General features: G+C 42.6%; 1 protein-coding gene and 1 long non-coding RNA gene across 10 annotated transcripts in view; one reads left to right on the top strand and one right to left on the bottom strand.

Moving 5' to 3' along the window:
• Tmem94 (transmembrane protein 94) overlaps positions 1-21,630 on the bottom strand; it is a 43,871-nt gene extending 22,241 nt beyond the window's left edge. For 2 of the 9 annotated variants that reach the window (XM_087208460.1, XM_004860674.4), the window contains exons 1-2: positions 21,481-21,630; positions 1,922-2,038 (exon numbers count right to left, since the gene is read on the bottom strand). In XM_087208460.1, the coding sequence (XP_087064586.1) occupies positions 1,922-1,933 (12 nt within the window). In that variant the 5' untranslated portion in view covers positions 1,934-2,038; positions 21,481-21,630. Of the gene's footprint in view, positions 1-1,921; positions 2,039-2,450; positions 2,648-2,806; positions 3,110-16,470; positions 16,520-21,480 lie in introns of those variants that run through there. The other 7 variants (XM_087208462.1, XM_021241083.2, XM_021241087.2 and 4 more) reach the window with 5 other exon arrangements.
• The window catches only part of LOC147828759 (uncharacterized), a 51,026-nt gene that overhangs the window by 1,577 nt on the left and 27,223 nt on the right, over positions 1-22,226 (top strand). The window contains exon 2 of the long non-coding RNA XR_015450255.1: positions 18,324-18,443. This is a non-coding gene — a long non-coding RNA (uncharacterized LOC147828759). The remainder of the gene's footprint in view (positions 1-18,323; positions 18,444-22,226) is intronic.

Here is a 22,226-nt window from a genome sequence, read left to right on the forward strand (position 1 = left end):
GAGCCAGACCCCACCTGACCATCAATTGTCACCATGCCAGCTACTCCCAATCCTACTTCTCCAAGATCCCTCTGACTGGGCCACTGTCCTGGGCCATGGGATAATCTGTACAAACCCTGATGGTAAAAGGAACATACACAGGTAGAAATTCCTTCGGGCCTATTGATGAATTGCTTGTGCTATCCATTCCTCAACTAGACTACAAACCTCTCTGAGCCAGGGGCCACCTCCCCAGCCCTACCAACTCGAAGTCAATATTCCATCAATATGGCTGCTGCTGATGTTGATGAGGGTTTCTGGTTCAGGACTCATGTATTCAATAAGATGAGGATGCACAAAAATCCTCCAGGAAAAATGGCCCTGAGAGGTACCCAGCAGGTTCTCATGGCTTCTCCCTTGGGCTCTAGGGAAAAGCCATCCCCTGCAATCACAGAACTTTATTTCCCCAATACACAGTACTAGCCACTGGTGCTTCAGCAACAGGCTGGAATCAGGACAACACTGTCCTCTGTTTAGGGGCAGGCAGCCCCACCTAGGCAGATCACTGCATTGCACATCAGAGCTTCTTGGGGTGCTCCCTGAATTGAGTAGTGCACAGCATTTACTGCCATATAGAACAGCCTTGCACCCAGGCTAGGAGGGAGATAAGCGTAGTTTTCCCTTTAGGCCTATCACTGCTAGGATAGACACCTGCAGAGGAGCCAGAGGTGGTTATGAACAGGAGGCTGAACACACTTGTTTCAAGTTCAAGTCCACAGGCTTGTGTTCAGAGGCACAGGGAGCCTGAAGGTGAACAGGCTGCAGTCAGTCAGGCACCATCAAAAGCCCACAGCTCCCTTTAGCAGGTAAATCACTCCCCAGAAGTTTAAGTCCATAAATATTTACTAAGCCTTTGCTATATGCCAGGCTCTGTGTTGGGCTCCAGGGATGTTGAAATACAATGAAAGAGCCACATTGCTTTGTTAGAGTATAGCAGGCATGATGGTGGAGGTACCATGAATGCTGAAAGCAGGGATCTCTGGAGGTTGGAGGACTCACTTGACAAAGATAATGCCTGAACTAGGTCTTGAAAAAAGGGTAGAAAACTTTGCTGGGGCAAAGAATGGGGCAATTTTAGAGGGAACAACCTCAATATGGTACACGTGCCCAAACCCAGAAGAATACAGAACCATCTGAGGTAAAAGGCAAGGCAGGCTGTGACGCTGGGCCCTTGGGAAGGACCACAATGTGAGGCCTCATATACTCCAGGTTTTACCAGGTAGCACAGAGCCACTGACCCATTGTCAGCAGCCACGTGAATGGAGGCTGGTGCGCAGACAGGCCTATGGTGCGGGGGGGATATGCAGAAGCCACGTTAGGGACACAGTGACTTTGTCGGGGCAGTCTTTGTCATGGGAGAGGAATATTCTGATTGACAAATCTACCTCCATCCAAAGATGGTGCACCTGGAGCCCAGGCCAGTCTCACAGACAGGACCTCCAGGCTGCTCCCTCCGGCTGAGGAGGCAGCTGTGTTTGGAGTTTGACAGCAAGCTCATCTCTACCCACAGATAGGGTGCCCAGGAACCCTCCACATGGCTCAGCAAGTTGGGGCACAGCCTTAACACAGAGCAAACAAACTAAATTGCACACCTCTGGGCAAGAAGTGGAAGACTGGCTCAGGATAACCCGAATCTGAAACCCCACTGCCGTGCAGTTGTGTTAACAGATCTGCCCTTCATCCTTTGTCTTTCCCAAACAAGCAGTACGACCCTCACAGGAGTCACAGTCATATCCCCATGCCTCGGAGCCACACTCGCTTTCACTTTGGATATAAAACCCAGATGAGGATTCCCAACGAACCTAGGAGGGGACAGCCCAACAGAGACACCCCAGGGACAGCCATATGGCACCAAAGCAGGGCTCACCAGATGCTTCCTCACCTTCAAGTCCATGGGTCCAGGGTAGTGCAGTCATGCCCAGATGAACGTGGTCACCCCCGAAAGGAAGGTTCCTCCCCAACATGGACAAACCCCAGCAAGTCTGCACAGTCACGGCATCTAGGAAAAGAAGAGAAAATCATGTAAGTTACATTGCAGGACTGGGCAACTAGTGTGGAACACAACAGGCCCACGTAAGCCACAGTGTGGGACAGGAGCTAACTACCAGTGCCCTGCCGCCCTGTCCTACAGCAGCACTTGCCAAGCAGCCAGCTTTGGGTGACTTATACTCACTGAGGCCAGGAGGGGCCCCGAGGGGATTCTGGAGCTACATGATCTTTCACCCTTAACTTTTACAGTTTCTCCACATGTCATGTTTACTGTGGGCTTCTGGCAGCCAGAAAAAGCCTTAGCTTATTAGCACTTTTTAAAATTAGGAGTAAGGTTAGCAATAAGATCATCTAGATGTAGAAGCAACTGGAATAATCAGGCAGCGGCAGGGAGGACAAGAGAGACTTCAGGAGACACATACCCAGTACAGCTGCCATCAGGAACGGATGCACTCTCCCTCCCCATTTGTTGGGAAATGTGTGCCACACCTGCCAGCACACACATGCTCATGGGGCCCCAAGCCTTTCATGCAAGTGATGGCAGTCCAACAGGAACCTGGGCAGAGGTCCCCAAGCATGGGCAAAACAATGTGACAGTGACGAGCCTGACAGAAGTTGGCTAGTTACCTAGAAAATGAAGATTAGACCAGGGGCTAGGAGAAGGGCTCAGTGGTATGGCTCATGCTTAGCTTGTACAAGGCCCTGAGTTCAATTCCCAGAAACAACAATAAAAATTAGCCAACCTCCCCACCCACCCCACACAAGCCCCGACCTTCACCTTTCCATCCTGACAGCCAGCACAACTTTCCTGGACTCAGATCAGGGCATGTTTGGGTAGAGTGCCACTGAGTAATCTGATTTGGTGCCAGGTGACTCCTCTTGGTGAAAGCACTAACCTGCTGACAAGGGCAGTTCTTTCTGGGGCCTGCAGCGGGCCCCTCATTAAGAGGACAGTCTGAAGCCCAGAAGAAGTGACCCATAAAAGAGATACCGAGAAACAATCAAAGCAGCTGTGTCCAGAGGGCCAGCCAGGAGACCGAGGTCTGCAGCCACTGATTCCTCTCCAAAATCCCATCTGACTCTCCCAGGCAGCATCAGTGCTGATGTCACTGGCTGTGCTGCCAAGTTTCTCCCTGGCCCTGCCTTTCAGGCAGGGCTTGCAAAGCTCAGCCAGCCCCATGGGCTCAGAGACAGACAGTGACGCTAGAAGTGACCTTGCAAGACAGTGACAGTAAGTCTTCGGCAGCCAACTGAAATGGGATCCTGAGAAGCCGAATCGCTCCCTCCAAGGCCATTGACTCAGGCTGCCCAGCCCTGATTACAGCTGAGGTCCCCATGATACCCCTTCCCAGAAGAGCCTGGATGACGTAGTCACCACACAGGGAAAGGCACTAGGACCCAGACGGGGATTGTGCCTATTAACTTCTTCCACCAACACGACAAAAGTGAAGTAACTCCACAGCCAGCTGGAACCACAGCAGTGCAGAGGGTAGCCAGGAACATGACATTTTTCTAAGAGTCTCTGTTTTCCCATCACCCCATACAACGGACTCTGGGAGAGGGCTATTCTCATCAGTATGACCTCACACCAGCAGAGTCTCCTTAAAAGGCCAATTCTGCCCAAAAACCAAATATCCCTGGGTGCAAATCCCAGGTCCAACACACACCAAATGCCAAACAATCTTGGGAAATCATGTGTTCCTTCTGAGCCTCTGTTTTTGTTCTTCAACAACTGATAAGAGGTATTATACAAAATAGGCAGGCATGGTGGCGCATGCATGCCTGTAATCTCAGCACTCGGGAGGCTGAGGCAGGAGGATTGCTGTGAGTTCAAGGCCAGCCTGGGCTACATAGTGAGTTCGAGGCCAGTCTGAACTACCCTGTCTCAAAAAAAAAAAAAAGAAAAAGAATTATATAAAATAGTATATGCAGGGGGCCTAGTGCAATATTTGCCACATAGTAGGTCCACAGAAATAACTGCCATAGTTTGCCGGGGATTTAGCTCAGTGATTCTGCAGCCTGCCGCGAAAGCGCAAAGACCCGAGTTCAATCCCTGGTACTAAAAAGAAAAAGATAAACAAGAAATAACTCCCATTATTATTATTAGCAAACAAGAAATGTGAACCAAATGTCACCTAGGTCAAGAATAAGGATTCAGAGGACCGGGGAATTAGCTTAGTGGTTCTGGCGCCTGCCATGGAAGCGCAAGGTCCTGAGTTCAATCCCCGGTACCAAAAAAACAAAGAATAAGGATTCAGAGATAAGGTGAAAGGACAAGGAATGGAAGACATAAAGCCTGGAAAAAAATGTATTTATTTGCAAAAGACTAGATCATATATAAAGAAAAAAGAAATTCCTAAGGAATATACAAGTAGGATACTGAAAACAAAACAAGGGCACAACAATGCAGGATAAATTCTATTTTATATACTGTACAGTAATGAAATACTAGAAAATAGAAATTTTAAAAATACAAAAATAAAATATGGGGCCGGGGATCTAGCTCAGTGGTTCTGCCACCTGCCTTGCAAGTGCAAGGTCCCAAGTTCGATCCCCCGTACCAAAATAAAATAAAGTAAAACACTCAGGGATGATTTTTTTGTTTTGGTAATGGGGATCGAACTCAGGACCTTGCGCTTGCGCGGCAGGTGCCAGAACCAGTGAGCTAAATCCCCGGCCCCTAAGAATGATTTTAATAAGATACATACATGACCTAAAGTCAACATACAGTTTTTCTGTACACCAATAATGAATTAGCTGAGAAAGAAATCAGGAAAATGTTCCATTCACAATATCTTCAAAAATATAAAGTTAAGGCTGGGGATTTAGCTCAGTGGTTTCGCCGCCTGCTGCGCAAGCACAAGAACCGGAGTTCGATCCCCGGTACCAAAAAAAAAAAATTAAGACACATAGACCAATGGAATAGAGTACACAGAAACAAACCCATACAACTACTGCCACCTGATTCTAGATAAAAAGCCAAAAATATACGGTGGAGGAAAAAAGCCTCTGTTATAGTTTAGCTCTAAAATGCGACCCCCAGATGGGTGTGGTGGTGCACACATGTAATCCCAGCATGCAGGAGAATCCAAGTGAGTTCATGACCAGCCTGTGCTACATAGTGAGTTCAGGGCAGCCTGAACTACATAGAGAGACTCTGTCTTGAAAAAGCCAAACAGGGATTTAGCTCAGTGGTTTCGCTGCCTGCTGCGCAAGCACAAGAACCGGAGTTCGATCCCCGGTAACAAAAAAAAAGCCAAACAAACAAATGCTCGGGATTTAGCTCAGTGGTTTCGCCTCCTGCTGTGCTGTGCAAAACTCAAGAACCCGAGTTCGATCCCCGGTACCAAAAAAACCAAAAAATTAAAAAGAGTTACCATTTAATCCAGCTATACCACCCCTTGGTATATAACCAAAGGAATTAAAGACAGCAAAAAGGAATTAAAGATACCTTCCTACCCATGTTTGCTGCAGCACAATTCACAATAGTCAAGAGATGAAACCAGGCAAAGTATCCATCAACAGATGAGTGGATAAAGGAAATCATCATATTAAGCAAAATAAGCAACACTCAAGACAAATATCAAGCTAGACAGTGATGTAGCTCTGTAATTCCAACATTCTAGGAGGCTCAGGCAGAGGACTGTAAATTCTAGCCCAGCCTGTGCAACTTAGCAATTTAGTGAGTCTCTATCTCAAAATAAAAAATATTTTTAAAAGTGTGGGGTATAGCTCAGTGCAAAGTTCCTGAGTTCAATCCCCAGTACCATAAAAAAACAAAGAAGTTCTACTCTTCAAAAGATGTCATAAAGAAAAACAGAAGATGGAGACCAAGAGAAAATATGCACAATAGAATACTCTTTTTTTTTGGTACTGGGGATCGAACTCAGGACCTTGTGTTTGTGAGGCAGGCGGTGGCACCACTGAGCTAAATCCCCAGCCTACAATACTTTTGATTAGAAAAATTCAAACTGTGTGCACATAATTTATTAAAGAGCTTAATAAATATTTTTCTATCTTAAAAAAAAGAAAAAAGAAAAATTCATATAACTCAATACTAAGATCAACAACCCAGTTTTTTTTTGCTGAGGATTGAATTCATGGCCTTTTGTGCTGTACCACTGAGCCACACTCTCAACTTCAACAATCCAATTTATAGAGCTGGCAAAGATTTGAAAAGATATTTCACAAATCAAGATATACAAATACTAATATGGCTGGGCACGGTAGCACATGCCTATAATCCCAGCACTCAAGATGTTGATGCAAAAGGACTGTGAATTAAAGGACAGCCTGGGCAATTTAGCAACTGATCAAGACCTTGTATTAAAATCAAAAATAAAAAAGGACTGAGGATGTAGCCCAGTCCAAAGGCCCTGGGTTCCATCCACAGTAACTAACTCACACACACTCACACACACACACACACACACACTCACATGCGTGCACGTCAATATGAATATGAAAACATGATCAACATCATTATTGAACTGGGAAATGCAAATTTAAATCACAATAAGAGTAGGCAACACTGGCACATGCCCATAATCCCAGCTGCTCAGGAGGCTGATGCAAAAGGATTTGAGGCCAAGCTGAGCAATTTAGCAAGAACTTGTATCAAAAAAATAAAAAAAGGATGGGGTTGTAGCCCAGCACTTCCTGGGTTCAATCCTGAGTACAGCAAAAACAAAACAAAAACAATAAAATACCAATACACATCCATTAGAATGACTAAAATAAAAAAGATACAGTACCTAGAGTTAGTGAGGATTTGAATGCAGGAATTGCTGGTGAGAATTCAACATGATACCCATGACAATCACTTTGGAAAAACAGTTTGACAGCTTCTTACAAAGCTAAGTGCTGTACACATTTCATGTAACCCAGAAATGAACTCTTTGTTATTACTTTTATGTAACATATTATATGCAAATGGATGGGGGATTTAGTTCAGTGGTTCCCCCGCCTGCCTTGTATATTATATGCAAATGTTACTAGTTGTTTCATTAAAAATAGCCCAACACCACAAACAGTCCAAATGTCCATTCACAGGATTCTGTGCTTTGGCCATGGCTCCCAGTCAATTCCAAGCCCACTCTGCATTTTGTTTCCCCTTGGCAAGGGGCAGCAGAGGCACCAACCAACCAACTGACCTCATCATGGACAAGGCCAATGCCTGGGAAGAGAATGTAAGCCCAGAGTGTGTTGGCAGCTCCAGGGAGAAAAAGTGGATGAGGCCAGCAATGCCAAGAAAAGCCCCTGGCTATAGTAAACTGCAAAAATAGTGTGAGGTTTTACTCTGAAAGTGACTCCTGTCATACATACAGCAAGCTAGAATTGGCAAAGAAATCCAGTGCAGTACCTACCATATCTGAGAGAGTTTAATCCGGAGCCATTTTGGGAAGGGGTTAAATGCTTAAAACTGAGATACAGAACAACTTCACTTCAGGATTTCCAGGGTTAAACTTACTAGAGTCACTGGGTAAGAGACAGCCCTAACAGATAATCACAGAGAGGAGGGTGTGGGCAGACCTCCTGAGAAATTTAAGCTCAGGCAGGGAAAGACATGGGGGCCTGCCTTCTGTGGTGAGAAGCCAGGCGTGGCATGTTTGGCTTTCAAAAGCAGATGGATGGATCTAAGGGCCGGGGATTTAGCTCAGTGGTTCCACTGCTTGCCTAGCAAGCGCAAGGTCCGGAGTTCAATCCCCAGTACCAGAAAAAAAAAAAAAAAAAAAGGAGCAGATGGATCTAAATGTGTTAGCATTAAATCCAGGGGACTGCTTGAACCTTCACCCCTCCACATCAGTAGTCTGATTGCTTTCTCCATCTACCAAAATGAGCAAGGATATGCCTTGGCTTGGATGGTTGCCACAGGCTTGAGTGTACAGACAGAGAGGCCTGGGGAGGGGGTGCACCTCACAAACACACAGGCCATAAACCTAGGTGGAGAAAACCATGACTGGCTGGATTCCAAGACTGCAGATCCTGGAAAGAAATCACTCATTCAAAAATACAAAGGAATTTTTGTTTTGATTTGTTCGTTTTTGAGGCAGGGTCTTGCTGTGTAATCCAGGGTGGCCTTGAACTTACTATGTAGCACAGGGTGCCTGGAACTCATGGCGATACTCCTGCCTCAGCCTCCTGAGTGCTGGGATTACAGGCAGGCACCACCATGTCTAGCTAGAGGAATTTTAAGTCATTTTTTTTCCATTGGTTTTGGAGGATTTGGGATTATTTTCCTTTTAAATTTTTATTTTTCTTAGTGTTTCTTTTTATTTTTCCATTTTTTTCTTTTTCTTCTCTGTTCTTTGCTGTAACTTTTATGTAATTCTTTTTTTTTTTGTTTTGTGTGTGTGTGTGTGCTTTTTGGGGTTTTTTGGTACCGGGGATCGGACTCAGGACCTTGCATTTTTGAGGCAGGCACTATGTGCCTGAGCTAAATGCCTGGCCTGGCTTTTCTGTAATTCTATTAATTTCCTTTTACTCCTTAGTAGGATCATTTATCTCACTTTTTTTCTTCCTTCTCATCTTCCTTTGCTTAATTTTTCAAATTTTACTTTTTTAATTCTCCTGTTCATCTATCTCCTCTATCTTTATTTATTTATTTTTTTGGTACCAGGGATCGAACTCGGGTCCCTGTGCTTGCACAGCAGGCGGCGAAACCACTGAGCTAAATCCCTGGCCCTCCTCTATCTTTATTAGTATAACCATTAAGCTTTATTAATCTTCAGATAGTTAACTCCGTGCTATTACTACTGAATTCTTTCCTTTTGTCAGTGGAGGTATAGTTGTTGCATTTAGTAGATGTTTACTGTATGTCAATATTTGGTTTGTCTCAGTGTTTATAATTATAGATCTCTTCTATGGTTAAGGGTGATACATTATTGGTTCTTACAGTATTTCAAAATCCAGTTTGTTTTTGACACTATTATTGTTGCTGATTTTGTTGCTATTGCTAGAGTGGCATAGTTATTGCTATTAATTGGTTTTTCTCTGTAGGCCAATATGTGGATTGCCTTTGTGTTATTAACAATAGTGTGTAGTCCATTCCCAGAAAACTAGGTACTGGGCCAATTACACTGCACTCTTCCCTCCCAAATTAATTGAGGTGGCTGGATCATGGGATAGAGGCAAAGGCCTATAGTTAGCCACGTCCAGAAAGGATTACTGAAAATAGGCACTAACTAAAGAAATCTCCATACTAGCCACAAACCTTTACACTATAATCAGCCCACAAACCTCAGGATAGGCAAACACACACACACACACACACACACACACACACACGAAACACGAGATGACAAGGCAAAAAAATATCTCTAATTCTCCCAGTGTTGATTCATGGGACATTGTAAGGAAGTCAAAAAACACACAGCTGAATTATTCAAAATGATAAAAGAGGAGATAAAAGCAGATCAATAAGGTGCTCAGCAAGCAGATATAACTAAACAGATAAGGGACTTAATAAAATAATCAGCAAGTTTACAGAAGATACTAATAAAAAGCTAGCTAAGCTCCAGAAAGTGATTTTAAAAAAAAATGAATGACCAGTTTAGCAAAGTATGACTCCATGAAGAGGTACCAAACAGAAATACAGGAGAGCTCTGGGAATGTAGCTCAGCCGCACAGCACCTATCCGGCAAACTCGAGGTCCTGAGTTCGATTCTCAGTATCAAAAAACAATACAGGAGATTAAAAATTCTATTGAAAGAATGGAAAGCAGAAGAGCAGAAATGACCAATGTGAGGACAAAGTGTCAGAACTAGAAGAAAGGGATGATATCCGAGACCAATTACTCCAAAACACCTTAAAAACAATAAGAGAACATGAAAAATAGATCCAACAGCTACTAGATGATGCAATAACTAACCTCAGTTACAATGGTACCTCGGTTCACGAATGCTCTTGTTTGCAAACAGTTTGGTTCGCAAACAGAAGCATTTGGCAAAATTTTGTTTTTGTTTGCAAACTCTGCATCAGGTGATGACCATGGCCATCCTTCCTGTATGAACACAAACGGGGCCATCTTTTCCAGAATCATGGAACAAATTCAGTTTGTGAACTGAGGTACTACTGTAATTGAAATTAGTGAAAAATCAGAAGACAGCACAAATGACATAAAAAGAAAATCTGTTTACAGCCAGGCATGGTGACTCATGCCTATAATCCCAGCACTGGAGAGGCTAAGGCAGGAGGATCATTGCAAGCTCAAGCCCAGCCTTGGGCTACATAGTGAGTTCAAGGAGAGCCTAAGCTGCATATTGAGACTGTCGAAAAAAACAAAAACAAACAAAAACCCTGTTTACAGAAATAATAGAAGAAAACTTCCCAGATATGGACAAAGAATTTAACAGTCAGATAATAGGGATATAGAACCCCAAATAGCCACAATCAGAAAAGGACCTCTCCACAACACATCACAGGCAAAATCCCTGAAGTCTAATGCCAAGACAGAATGTTAAAAGCTGTTAAGAGAAAAGCAACAAATCACCGATAAAGGTAAACACATTAGAATTATATCAGACTTTTCAACATGAAACTTAAAGGCCAGAAGAGCTTGTAGTAAAGTATTTCAAGCCTTAAAAGAAGATAACTTCCAACCCAGACTAATATATCATGCAAATATACCTTTAAAAATTGACAGAGAAATAAGGTCTTTCCATGACAAAGACTACCTTAACAAATTTATGACCACCAAACCAGCACTCCAAAAAATACTGAAGTATATCCTAGAAAGAGTCAACAAAGCCAACAATGCCAAAAAGTCAAACAGAATGAATACACCAAGCAAGGTAAGGAGTTAAGCATAAAGAAAAAAAAGGAATCAACAGGAAAATAATGCAATCACAAGAATAAGTCAATACCTTTCAGTAATCACTCTCAATGTGAATAGTCTTACAATCAAAAGATATAGGTTGGGGCCCGGGATTTAGCTCAGTGGTGCCACACCTGCCTCGTAAGCACAAGGTCCTGAGTTTCATCCCCAGTACCAAAAAAAGGAGGAAAAAAAAAAGATACAGTTTGGCAGAATGGATCAAGAAACAAAATCCAGTGGGATTCTGTATACAAGAAATACATTTAATCCAAAAGAAATTTACTGACTAAACAAACAAATTAAAGGACGGAAAATAATATTCCATGCAATAAGAACCCAAAAACAAGCTGGAGTAGCTATCCTATTTCAGACAAAGTGGACTTCAGGCCAAAACTGATCCAAAGAGGCAAAGATCATTACGTATTAATCAATGGAACAATCCAACAGGAAGAAATAACAACTATAAACATATATTCACTGAACTTTGGTGCACTCAACTTCATAAAACAAACATTACTGGGCTGGAGATTTAGCTCAGTGATTCCGCTGCCTGCCTTCCAAGCACAAGGTCCCGAGTTCGATCCCAGGTACCAAAAATAAATAAGTAAATAAAACATTATTAGACTTAATGGGTCAGATAAACATCAACACAATTATAGTGGGCAACCTTAATACCACACTGTCAATTAGACAGATCAATTAGACAAAAACTCAACAAAGAAATACAAGAGTTGAACTAGACCCCCAAACAAATGGACATATTATCTATAGAATGTTCTATCCAAGAACAAAACAATACAAATTCTTCTCAGCAGTACATGGAACTTTCTCCAAAACAGACCACATACTAGACCATAAAAATATGCTTAAGTGCAAAAGAATCAAAATTATTCCATGCACATTATCAGATCATAGTACAATGAAACCAGAAATTAATGGCAAAAGAAACTACAGAAATTTAACAAATACATGGAAATTAAACAATACACTCTTGAATAATCTGTGTCACAGAAGAAACTGTTCCTCGTATCAAATGAGATAGCCAGTACAACATACCAGAACCTATGAGACACAATGAAAGCAGTCCTATAGCTGTGAACGCTCACATCAGAAAAAGTGAGTCCAAATAAATAACCTAATGATGCAGCTCAAAGTCCTAGAAAAACAAGAACATATCCAAAGCTAGTACAATGAAGGAAATTATAAAGATCAGAGCAGAAATTAATGAAATTGAGACTAAAAAAAATACAAAGAATCAATTAACTGAAGAGCTAGTTTGTTGAAAGAAAAACAAAATAGACAAATCCTTAGCCAATCTTGCCAAAAAGAGAGACAGAGAGAGAGAGAGAAAACAAGAAAGTCAATTAGAAGTTAAAAAAGGCAGCTGGGCATGGCAGTGCACACCTATAATCCCAGTACTCGGGAGGCTGAGGCAGGAGAATCGCTGAGTCCAAGGCCAGCCTAGGCTACATAGTGTGTTCAAAGCCAGTCTGAGACTATATAGCAAGACTCTGTCCCAAAAAATAAAAAATTAAATAAAAATTAGATAAAAATAAATGAAAAAGCCAAAATCAAATGGCACTGCTGAAAACCAGAAGATTATTAGTAACTACTTTGAAAATCTGAACTCCAATAAATTGGAGAATTTAGAAGAAATGGATATATTCTTGGGTACATAAGAATTACCAAAACTGAACAAAAAGATATAAAAATCCTAAATAACCCAACAACATGCAGTGAAATTGAAGCAGTAATAAAAACCTACCAAATAATTAAAGTCCTGGACCTGATGGATTCACAGCTGAATTCTACAAGAACTTCAGGAAGGATCTACTGAGATACTCTTTTTCTTTTTGGTACCAGGGATCAAACTCCGGTCCTTGCGCTTGCGCAGCTGGCGTCGAAACCACTGAGCTACATCCCCGGCCCTTCAGGAAGGATCTAATGCCAATACTCCTCAAACTCTTTCTTTTTGGTACCAGGGATCAAACTCAGGACCTTGTGCTTGCCAAGCAGGCACGGCGCCACTAAGCTACATCCTTGGCCCCTCAAACTCTTTAATGAAATTGAAAGGGAAGGAATACCTACAAAATCAATCCTGGAAGCTAGCATTACCCTGATTCAAAACCAGACAAGGACCCAGTCAAAAAAGAAAATTACAGGGCTGGGGATTTAGCTCAGTGGTTCCGGCACCTGCCTCGCAAGCGCAAGGTCCCGAGTTCAATCCCTGGTACCAAAAGAAAGAAAGAAAGAAAGAAAGAAAGAAAACTACAGGCCAATCTCTAATAAACATAGATGCAAAAATTCTTTTTTTGGTACTGGGGATTGAACTCGGGACCTTGCTCTTGTGATGCAGGCGGTGGAACCACTGAGCTAAATCCCCAGCCCCAAAAATTCTTAACAAAACACTGCCAAACAGAATGCAACAATCATCAAATATATATATATATATATATATATATATTAGGCTTCATCCCAAGGAAACAAGGAGGTTCAACATATGCAAATTAAAAAATATAATACATCACATAAACAGAAAAATGGAGAAAAATCACCTGGTCATCTCAACAGATGCAGAAAACCTTTGACAAAATCCAACATCCATTCATGATTAAAAAAAAAAAAACCTGAAGAAAATCGGTGTCGAAGGACCTTATCTCAATCCGATAAACCTACTCCCAACATCATATTAAATGAGGAAAAACTGAAAGCTTGCCCTTGGAAATCAGGAACAAGACATGGATGTCTACTATCATCACTCCTGTTCAATATAGTACTCAAAACATTAGCCAGACCAATTAGACGAGAAAGAAATAAAAAGGATATGTATAGGAAAGGAAGAAGTTAAATCATCATTATTTGCAGATGACATGATCTTCTACATAGAAGACCCAAAAAATTCTACCAAAAGACTTCTATAGGGCCAGGGATTTGGCTCAGTGGTGCCCACGCCTGCCTTGCAAAAGGTCCTGAGTTTGATCCCTGGTACCAGAAAAAAAAAAAAAAAGACTCCTAGAATTAATAACCAAATTCAGTAGTGTAGCAGGATACAAAATCAACACACAAAAATCCATAGTGCAATACTTGGGAATTAACATAACCAAGTAAGTGAAAGACCTCTGAAATGAAACTACGGCACTCTGAAAAAGAACAAAGAGGACACCAGAAAATGGAAAGATGTCCCCAGTTCCTGGATATCCAGAATCAATATTGTAAAAATGGCTATACTTCCAAAACTGTTACACAGATTTAACACAATCTCAAACAAAATACCAATAGCATTCCTCACAGAACTAAAGAAAACAATTCTAAAATTCATATGGAACCATCCTGGTCAATAAGAGCAAAGCAGAGGGCCAGGGATTTAGCTCAGTGGTTCCGGTGCCTGCCTCGAAAGCACAAGGTCCCAAGTTCGATCCCTGGTATCAAAAAAAAGAGCAAAGCAGAAAGCATCACAATTCCCAACTTCAAATTATACTACAAAGCTACAGTGATAAAAAATAGCATGCTACTGGCACAAAAACAGACACTGTATCAATGGAACAGAACAGAGGATGCAGAAACAACCCCAAGCACATTCAGCCATCTGATTTGACAAAGGGCCCAAAAACATGCTGGACAAAAGATAGCCTCTTTAATAAACGGTGCTAAGAAAACTAGCTATTCACATACAGGAGACTGAAAATAGACATATCTCTCACCACGTACTAAATTACATAAAATCAAAATGGATCCAAGATTTAAATGTTAAAACAGAAACAATCTACTGGAAGATAGGACTTTCTGAACAGAAACCCAATTACACAAGAAATAAAATCAAGAATCAACAAATGGGATATCAGGCTGGACATGGTGGCACAGACCTGTAATCCCACCACTCAGGAGGCAGAGGCAGAAGAATCGCCATAAATTCCACACCAGCCTAGGGTACATAGTGAGTTCACGGGTAGTCTGAAACACATGGTGAGACCTCGTCTCAAAAAAATAAAAAATTAAAATTAAAAAAAAAAAACCCAGAGGAGATATCAAATTAAAAAGCTCCTGCACAGCAAAAGAAACAACCAACAGAGTGAAGAAACAATTTACAGAATCTATAGGGGAGTTGGCTGTCCTTCTATGCCCTTCTAACAATCTGCATTAGGGCTTGTACACTAACCTTGCCCAACCCTTGGAAACACAATTTGGTGGATTTGTATTCAGTTGAACAGCTGTGCCCAAAGGGAACTAAATGACATATTAATGCTAAACTGAAGGGAGGCTTTCAACAGTAAACCACAGGATGCTATCCTTGGGGGCATTCTAGTCAATATTTTTATCAATGACTTGGATGAGAAGACAGATGGTATTCTAATCAAATTCCTGGCGAGCATACACCTGGAAAGGAGATCAAAGGCAAGATCCAAGCAGATCTCCCCAGGCTAAAATGTTGAAATGAGGAGCCAAATCTAATAGGTTTAATTTAACAGGGGAAAATATTGGGCCCTGAGCCTACACTCAAGAACTACTGTACAGGCTGGGGATTTAGCCGAGTGGTTCCGCCGCCTGCCTCAAAAGCGCAAGCTCCTGAGTTCGATCTCCAGTACCAAAAAAAAAAAAAATGCTTGAAGATGGTGTGGTAGTGCACACCTGTAATCTCAGCACTTCAGAGGCTGAGGCAGGAGGATTATTGTGAATTCGAGACCGGTGTGGGCTACACAGTGAGTTCAAGTCCACCCTGAACTACATAGCAAGACCCTGTTTCCAAAAAAAGAACAACTGGGGCCAGGGATTTAGCTCAGTGGTTTCACCGCCTGCTGTGCAAGCGCAAGGACCTGAGTTCAATCCCTGGTACCAAAAAAAAAAAAAAAAAAAAAAAAGAACTCAGGGCCACTCATAAAAGACACTTAAATTATATTACTCTAAGAGGACAAAACTGGAAGACATTTACCACTTGACTTCCAGGCCTATAAAGTTACAATAATCAAGTCAGTGCAGTATTGACTTGGTATTTGAGAGTCCAGAAATAGATCTAGACATATGGACAATCGATTTTTTGAGAAAAGTGCAAAGACAATTCAGTGGAGAAAGGAAGATCTTTTCAACAAATGGTACCAAAACAATGGAATATTCAGACGCAAACAAAAGTACCCAGGCATGGGGGTACACGTCTGTAATCCCAGCACTTGGGAGGCAGAGGCAAGAGGATCACTGGGAGTTCAAGGCCAGCTTTAAGTATATAGCGAGACCTGCCTAAAACAAAACAAAACACACAAAAAAACTTGGAAATATATCTCAAGATACATATATACACAGAGTCCCCCCCCAAAAATCATACCCATTTCAGCAGTTCGCCATACTAATGAATGTCTGGAAGCTAATGGCCACCACTCTGAGTACCTCTAGTAAAGGCCAAGGGTAACTTGTATTAATCTCATGATGTATCAATAAATTTAGTATTAAAATATTTTTACAAGTTTTTCTTTTCCTGATGTATACATTTTTTGACTTGTGCGCTCTCTCTCTATATATATATATACATACACACATATATATATATATATATTCAAAATGAGTCACAGGCCTATAAAACTTTTAGAAAACACAGGATAAAAATGTCTATAACCTTGGGTTACATTTCTTAGACTCACCTGGGCATGGTGACCCAAGCTGTAATCCCTGCATTCTGGAAGGCTGAGGCAGTGAAGATCACAAGTTCAAGCCTAGGCTGGGCAACTTGGCAACTCAACAAGACTCTGTCTCAAAATAAAAAATTTTAAAAGGGCTGGGGGAGCCCAGGGATTTAGCTCAGTGGTTTCCCCACCTGCTGCGCAAGCGCTAGGACCTGAGTCCGATCCCCGGTACCAAAAAAAAAAAAGGGCTGGGGATGTAACTCAGTGTGAAGACCCTGCATTCAATCCCCAGTATCATCTCCCCCCAAAAAATCAACAATTTCTTACTTCCTGGTATATATATTCAAAAGAATGAAACAGGGACTCAAAATAGTATTTATTCACCCATATTTATAAAGGCATTATTCATTCACAATAGCTGAAAGGCAGAAGTAACCCAAGCACACTAACAGATACAATGGGTAAAAAAAATGTAGTTCATCCCTACAATGGAATATAATTGTTTCAGAAAGGAAGGAAATTTTCACACGTGCTGCAACATGGATTACTCTTGAAGACGTTATGCTAAGTAAAATAAGCCAGTCATAAGGGGACAGGTACTGTGTGGTGCCTCCTAAGTGAGGTTTCTAGAGTATTCAAAATCACAGTGATAGAAAGTTGAATGTTAGTGGCCAAGGGATGAGGAACAAGGGGAAATGGGAACATAGTGCTTAACAAGTACAGAGTTTCAGTTTGGGAAAATGAGAAAGTTCTGGAGGTGGATGGCAGCAATGATTGCATAATGATGAAATGTTCTTAATGCTACCGAAGTGGTCAAAATGGTAAATTTTATGCTACACGTATTTTACCACATACACAAAAACTCAGCAACCACTGGTCCTGGTTTTGCAAAAGCTCTGCCTATGTTACCCAGCAACAGTCTCCCCTCGGGTACTCTGTCAGCCTAAGGATGGGTTATGTGCTTGGAGTCCACTTTGCAGTCTCTCTCTGGTTCACATCTTTCCAGTGTTTCCCAGGAGTTTTCTGTTTCCCTATTATCACATATATCTTTTTCAGAAGGATCCTGAAATTATGAAAACCTGGACAGTTACACTAACATTTCCGGTTTCCCAAATGCCACTCTGAGCCCTTCAAGCTCCTCTTCCCTTGGGCACCCTCCACCTCCACAACTACTTCTGGCCTCTGGAACTAAGGAATTCCAAAGCAATCAGTCTGAGATTTGCTGGCCTTAGGCAGGCATCTGGGTTGGGTCGAAATCTGGCCCTTACCCGACTTGCTGGCCATGTGACCGTAATGTTTACTACTGTCTCAGCAGCCACAACCAAAGTGATTATTATACAAACCCTGATCACCAAACCACACATTCTGGCTGCCGGGTCTTTGGGGGAAGAAAAACATTCTTGTTTCAGCCGCCAGACTAACCTTTAGTTCACCTGTGCTGCTGCAAACAAACCCAGGTCTGCTTGGAAACTACAGTTTAAACAACAGATTTTTTTGTTTGTTTTTGGTACCAGGGATCGAACTCGGGTCCGTGCACTTGCGAGACAGGCGGCAGAACCACTGAGCTAAATCCCTGGCCCTAGATTTTTAAATTTTATTATAGTAGTATGAGTTTGCAGGATAAGTTTACATTTACCTTAAACAGTATTTTTAAGGGACCCTATCTTTTTTTTTTTAAAATTCTTTTATTGGTACATTTTAGGTATACAATTCGTTTACATTTATCACTGGGTGCTTGTACCTGTACATGATGTATCTTGGTTCTTATTTTTTTTCCCCATTACCTGTGCACCCTTCACCCTCTCCACCCTTCCCTATTTACATAGATTTAGTTTCCATTTTTTTTCTTTTCTCATACTTTTTCCTTTAAGGGACCCTATCTTTTCAGCAACATTGAAAGCAACTCTGACACAATAACAAGACGAAAAAGACACACTTGAACACCAGGAATGGCCTTGGAGGCTCTGTATCTTGCCAGCTTGCATGCCAAGGTAAGCGCTCAGATCTGACTCATCAGGTTGGGTTAAATAAAGCCTTGGGTGTAGGCAGCATTTTATTACTGCTCCCCCCTCTCCACACAGAATCTGTTTCTGGAGCCCAATTTAGAGGAAAAGTTAACAGGGAGGAACCAGAGGATTGTCACCTTCACTGCTCATTAATTCTACAGGAGTTAAGATTTCCAAAAGACTGATTCTCCACACTAGAAGCTGGCACTCCCTAGCAACTTCTCAAAATAGAAATGTGAAGTGCTTTCTGTTTTCTTCCATTTCACTGCCCAGTCCAGTCTCCTGGTCTAATCTTCTGAAGTAAGGGGCATGGCGGGGTGAGTGGGGAAGAGGGTTCAAGGGCAGTTAACTCTCAATTATTTGGAGGCTGGTTCTTCTAAGCGGATGCTTTCTGCTTAACTTCCCTCGTCCATACATTACTCCCGGGTATCCATCAGCTTCCTGTGTGCAGCTCTGACAAGGAACCAGTGAGGAAGCTAGAGTTCATAGGTCAGCTGAAATAGGATGACAGAGTGTTTATGGTTTTTATCTAAGCATTCTATCTCCTGCTCCAGGGTCGCGAGAGTCTATGCTGATCTTTACAATGATTTTCAAACTTCTTTTTAAATTACTTTGTGTGTGTGTGTAACTAGGGACTGAACATGGTAGGCAAGTACTCTACCACTAAGCTACATCCCCAGCTCTCTTTTCTTCCCTCACTAGTAGGGACTGAACCCAGGACCTTCACATTAAGCTACATCCCCAGCCCTTTTGTATTTTTCTTTTGAGATAGGATCTCATTAAGTTGCTAAGTTGCCCCAGCTGGGCTCAAACTTTTGCTCCTCCTGCTGTGACAAGCCCCTTGCAACTCCATCCACAGGGGATGGAGAATGCAGACAGTAGCTGGTATTAGAGGTGTGCACTACCATGCCAAGCTTAAATTACATCTTTAGGATACTGAGATCAGCTCTTCTTTGCCTAAGAGTATCTTACAAAGACACCACAGTGGAATTTCTTCTTCCTTCAGTGGTTCTCAACTTTTTTCTGCCTCCATGCTGTTCTTGTACCCAATGCATTCCCATTAATGACATCTCTAATGACACTATGATTGCCAAAAACCAAAGACAAGGCTCACTTTGCTCCTGACTGAAAAACCACGAAATAATTTATGACCCAAAATATAGAGACCACAGTAAATATTAATATAAGCAATCAGCCGGGTGTGGTGCCTGTAATCCCAGCTACTCAGGTGGCTGAGGCAGGAGGATCACAAGTTCTGGGACAAACTGTGCAACTCAGTGACACCCTGTCTAAAACTAAAATTTTATTTTGTTTTCTTTTTTTTTTTTTTTGGTACCGGGGATCAAACTAAAATCAAAATTTTAAAAAGATCTGGAAATGTGGCTCAATGGTAGAGCTTGCTTAGCATGTGTGAAGCCCAGGAAGGAAGGAAGGAAGGAAGGAAGGAAGGAAGGAAGGAAGGAAGGAAGGAAGGAAGAAATCGGGGTACCTGGTAGTTATTGAAAATTAATAAATGAAAAAAAAATGCATTAAGGACCTAGTGATTGCTTGACACTGTGGTAGGGATCCTACCCACACCCATACCTATACCATCTCATTTAATCCTCACAACCACCCTAAGAGGTAGAATTTAATTTCTTCAGACCACACAAAGAAACAACTGGCCCTAGTGGGTGAAAAACTCAAGAATCTAGAGTTTCAGATTGTAGTCTGGCTCCAGGTGGCCCTGGCCCTGCTCCTTTGCCTCTTCAGCTAGTTTTCACATCTGTAAAATGAAAATATTAAAGCTCCCCCACCCCCACTTTTACTGTATTTGTCCATTCCACGGTAACACTTTCCTCTCTCAAGAATATCCCTAGGGAGGCGGGGCGATGTGGTGGTGGCGGTAGTGCACATCTGTGATCCCTGCACTTGGGAGGTTGAGGCAGGAGGACTGCTGTGAGTTCGAGGCCACGCTGGGCTACATAGTGAGTTCAAGGTCGGTCTGAATTAAAGAGCAAGACCCTGTCTCAAAAAAAAAAAAAAAAAAAAAACCTTTAAAAAAAAAAAAAGAACATCCCTAGGGAATAATTTAACTGTCACTAAAGCTGAGCATCTTGGATAAAGCATAGGAAAATAGCATCCCATCCAACGCACAAAACCAGTACCAAAAGGAAAGCAACTCTGTGTTCAATTCCCTTCTTTTTCCTCAAGAGCCATAGAAAAACTCAGGAAAGGGTGAGATGGAACAGCACGTGACCAAATCAATGAACACGCCAAAGTGTAGCCCATGGTTACACACCAATGAAAGGAGAACAGGATTTTACTCAAGTGTGGCACTGGCCACGGGGTAGGGGCTCACACCGTAGCAAACAAGGGACTGTGAGAACTGGGCTTTAGGGTGTGCGGTGGAGGAACGAGGGCTTAGGGCAGAAATCGATTTATATGATGGCAAATATGGTGATGCTATGGTTGCTTCTGAGAAGGCTTAAAACGATTCTGAAAAAGGAAAAAGAAAAAAAACACGCTTCAGACTCCAATATCGCAGCTCAGAGCTATGATGAGACCCTCTCAACTCCATCCACAGGGGACAGAGGAGGCAGTCAGCACGAGGGCCATAGGCAGCAGAGAAACGCCCAAAGGAAAGACAAGGGTCTTTACTTGGGCCGAGGATGGGTACTCCCAGACGACTATAAATACTCATGGCATCACCGTCGACAGCCTCTGGCCCAGGGCCCAGCCACGGCAAAGTTAGGGCAAGAATTCTTTGTTGGAAAGACGCTTTACTTCTGTTGAAGGACCCCCAAGGAGACAAGCCAGGTTCGAAGACGAGAGTCTGAGGGTGTAGGGGAAGAGAACGGCCAAGAGCTACAAGCAACAACCAGGCCCTTGTCTCCCCTAAAGAAGGGGTCCGCTGAGGCCATTCTCGGGGTGCAGACCCCAGACTCCCCTCGCCTTAGCCAAGAATCCAGAGGATGCGGAAGGACGAGCCCCCACGCTCCCGTGTTCCCCACTTCCAAGCCACGGGCCTTCTCGTACTTACCCAGGCCCAGAGGCGCGTCTTCCTCGCCCGCATCCTCTCCCCTCCCAGCCCCCTCCTCACTTCACGTCCCCTCCGCCAGGGGCTGCAGCCATGTCCGTTACTGGCAAAATTCTAAGGGGATTGCTGCCCTTCCTGGACAACAGAGGCTCGGGCCAACGAGCTAAAGTTCCGGGCGCCGATTGGTCGGAATCTGAGACAAGCGGAAATCTCCGGCTTCTTATTGGTTGCGTGGAGCGCTAGGTTGTAGCTTTAACCGCCTTTCTGGGAGCCTGGCGGAATTATGTGCCAAGTGATACCCTCGGGAGCTCGCCCAGCTTCTGATCTTTAGACGAAATGCTCAGGCGCTTTTTTCTCCCAAGGCCCTGACCAGAGACCAAGGCAAGACTCGCTTTGATTTGTTTTCCTTTGGGATTATCTCAGAGATATTCTTTTTTTTTTTTTTTTTTTTTAAACTAGCCCTTTGCAGAGCGCCACGTCTTTCCTGCTTTTTTCTAAGCTCTTGTTGCCGGGAACAAATGCCTAGAGACAACTTGCTCAGAGACCTTAGAAGTCTCCTAGGACTAATATTGCATCCTAACCAAAGCTGGAGAATCTAAGGCAATACTGCAATTTCCTCCTCGTGCTGGTCAAAATCTAAAGGGAAAAACAAGTTTTTAAAAAATTGTTTCTAGATAATTAGAGAAATCTCCTAGGAAACCTCTCTTGGGAAAACAAAGCAAGCTTGTGGCCCTATTTACTTCTGTTTT

This window comes from Heterocephalus glaber, unplaced genomic scaffold (genome assembly GCF_053883595.1).
Source record: "Heterocephalus glaber isolate CG9 unplaced genomic scaffold, H.glaber_assembly_v1.0 deba00000937, whole genome shotgun sequence".
Taxonomy (NCBI): domain Eukaryota; kingdom Metazoa; phylum Chordata; class Mammalia; order Rodentia; family Bathyergidae; genus Heterocephalus; species Heterocephalus glaber.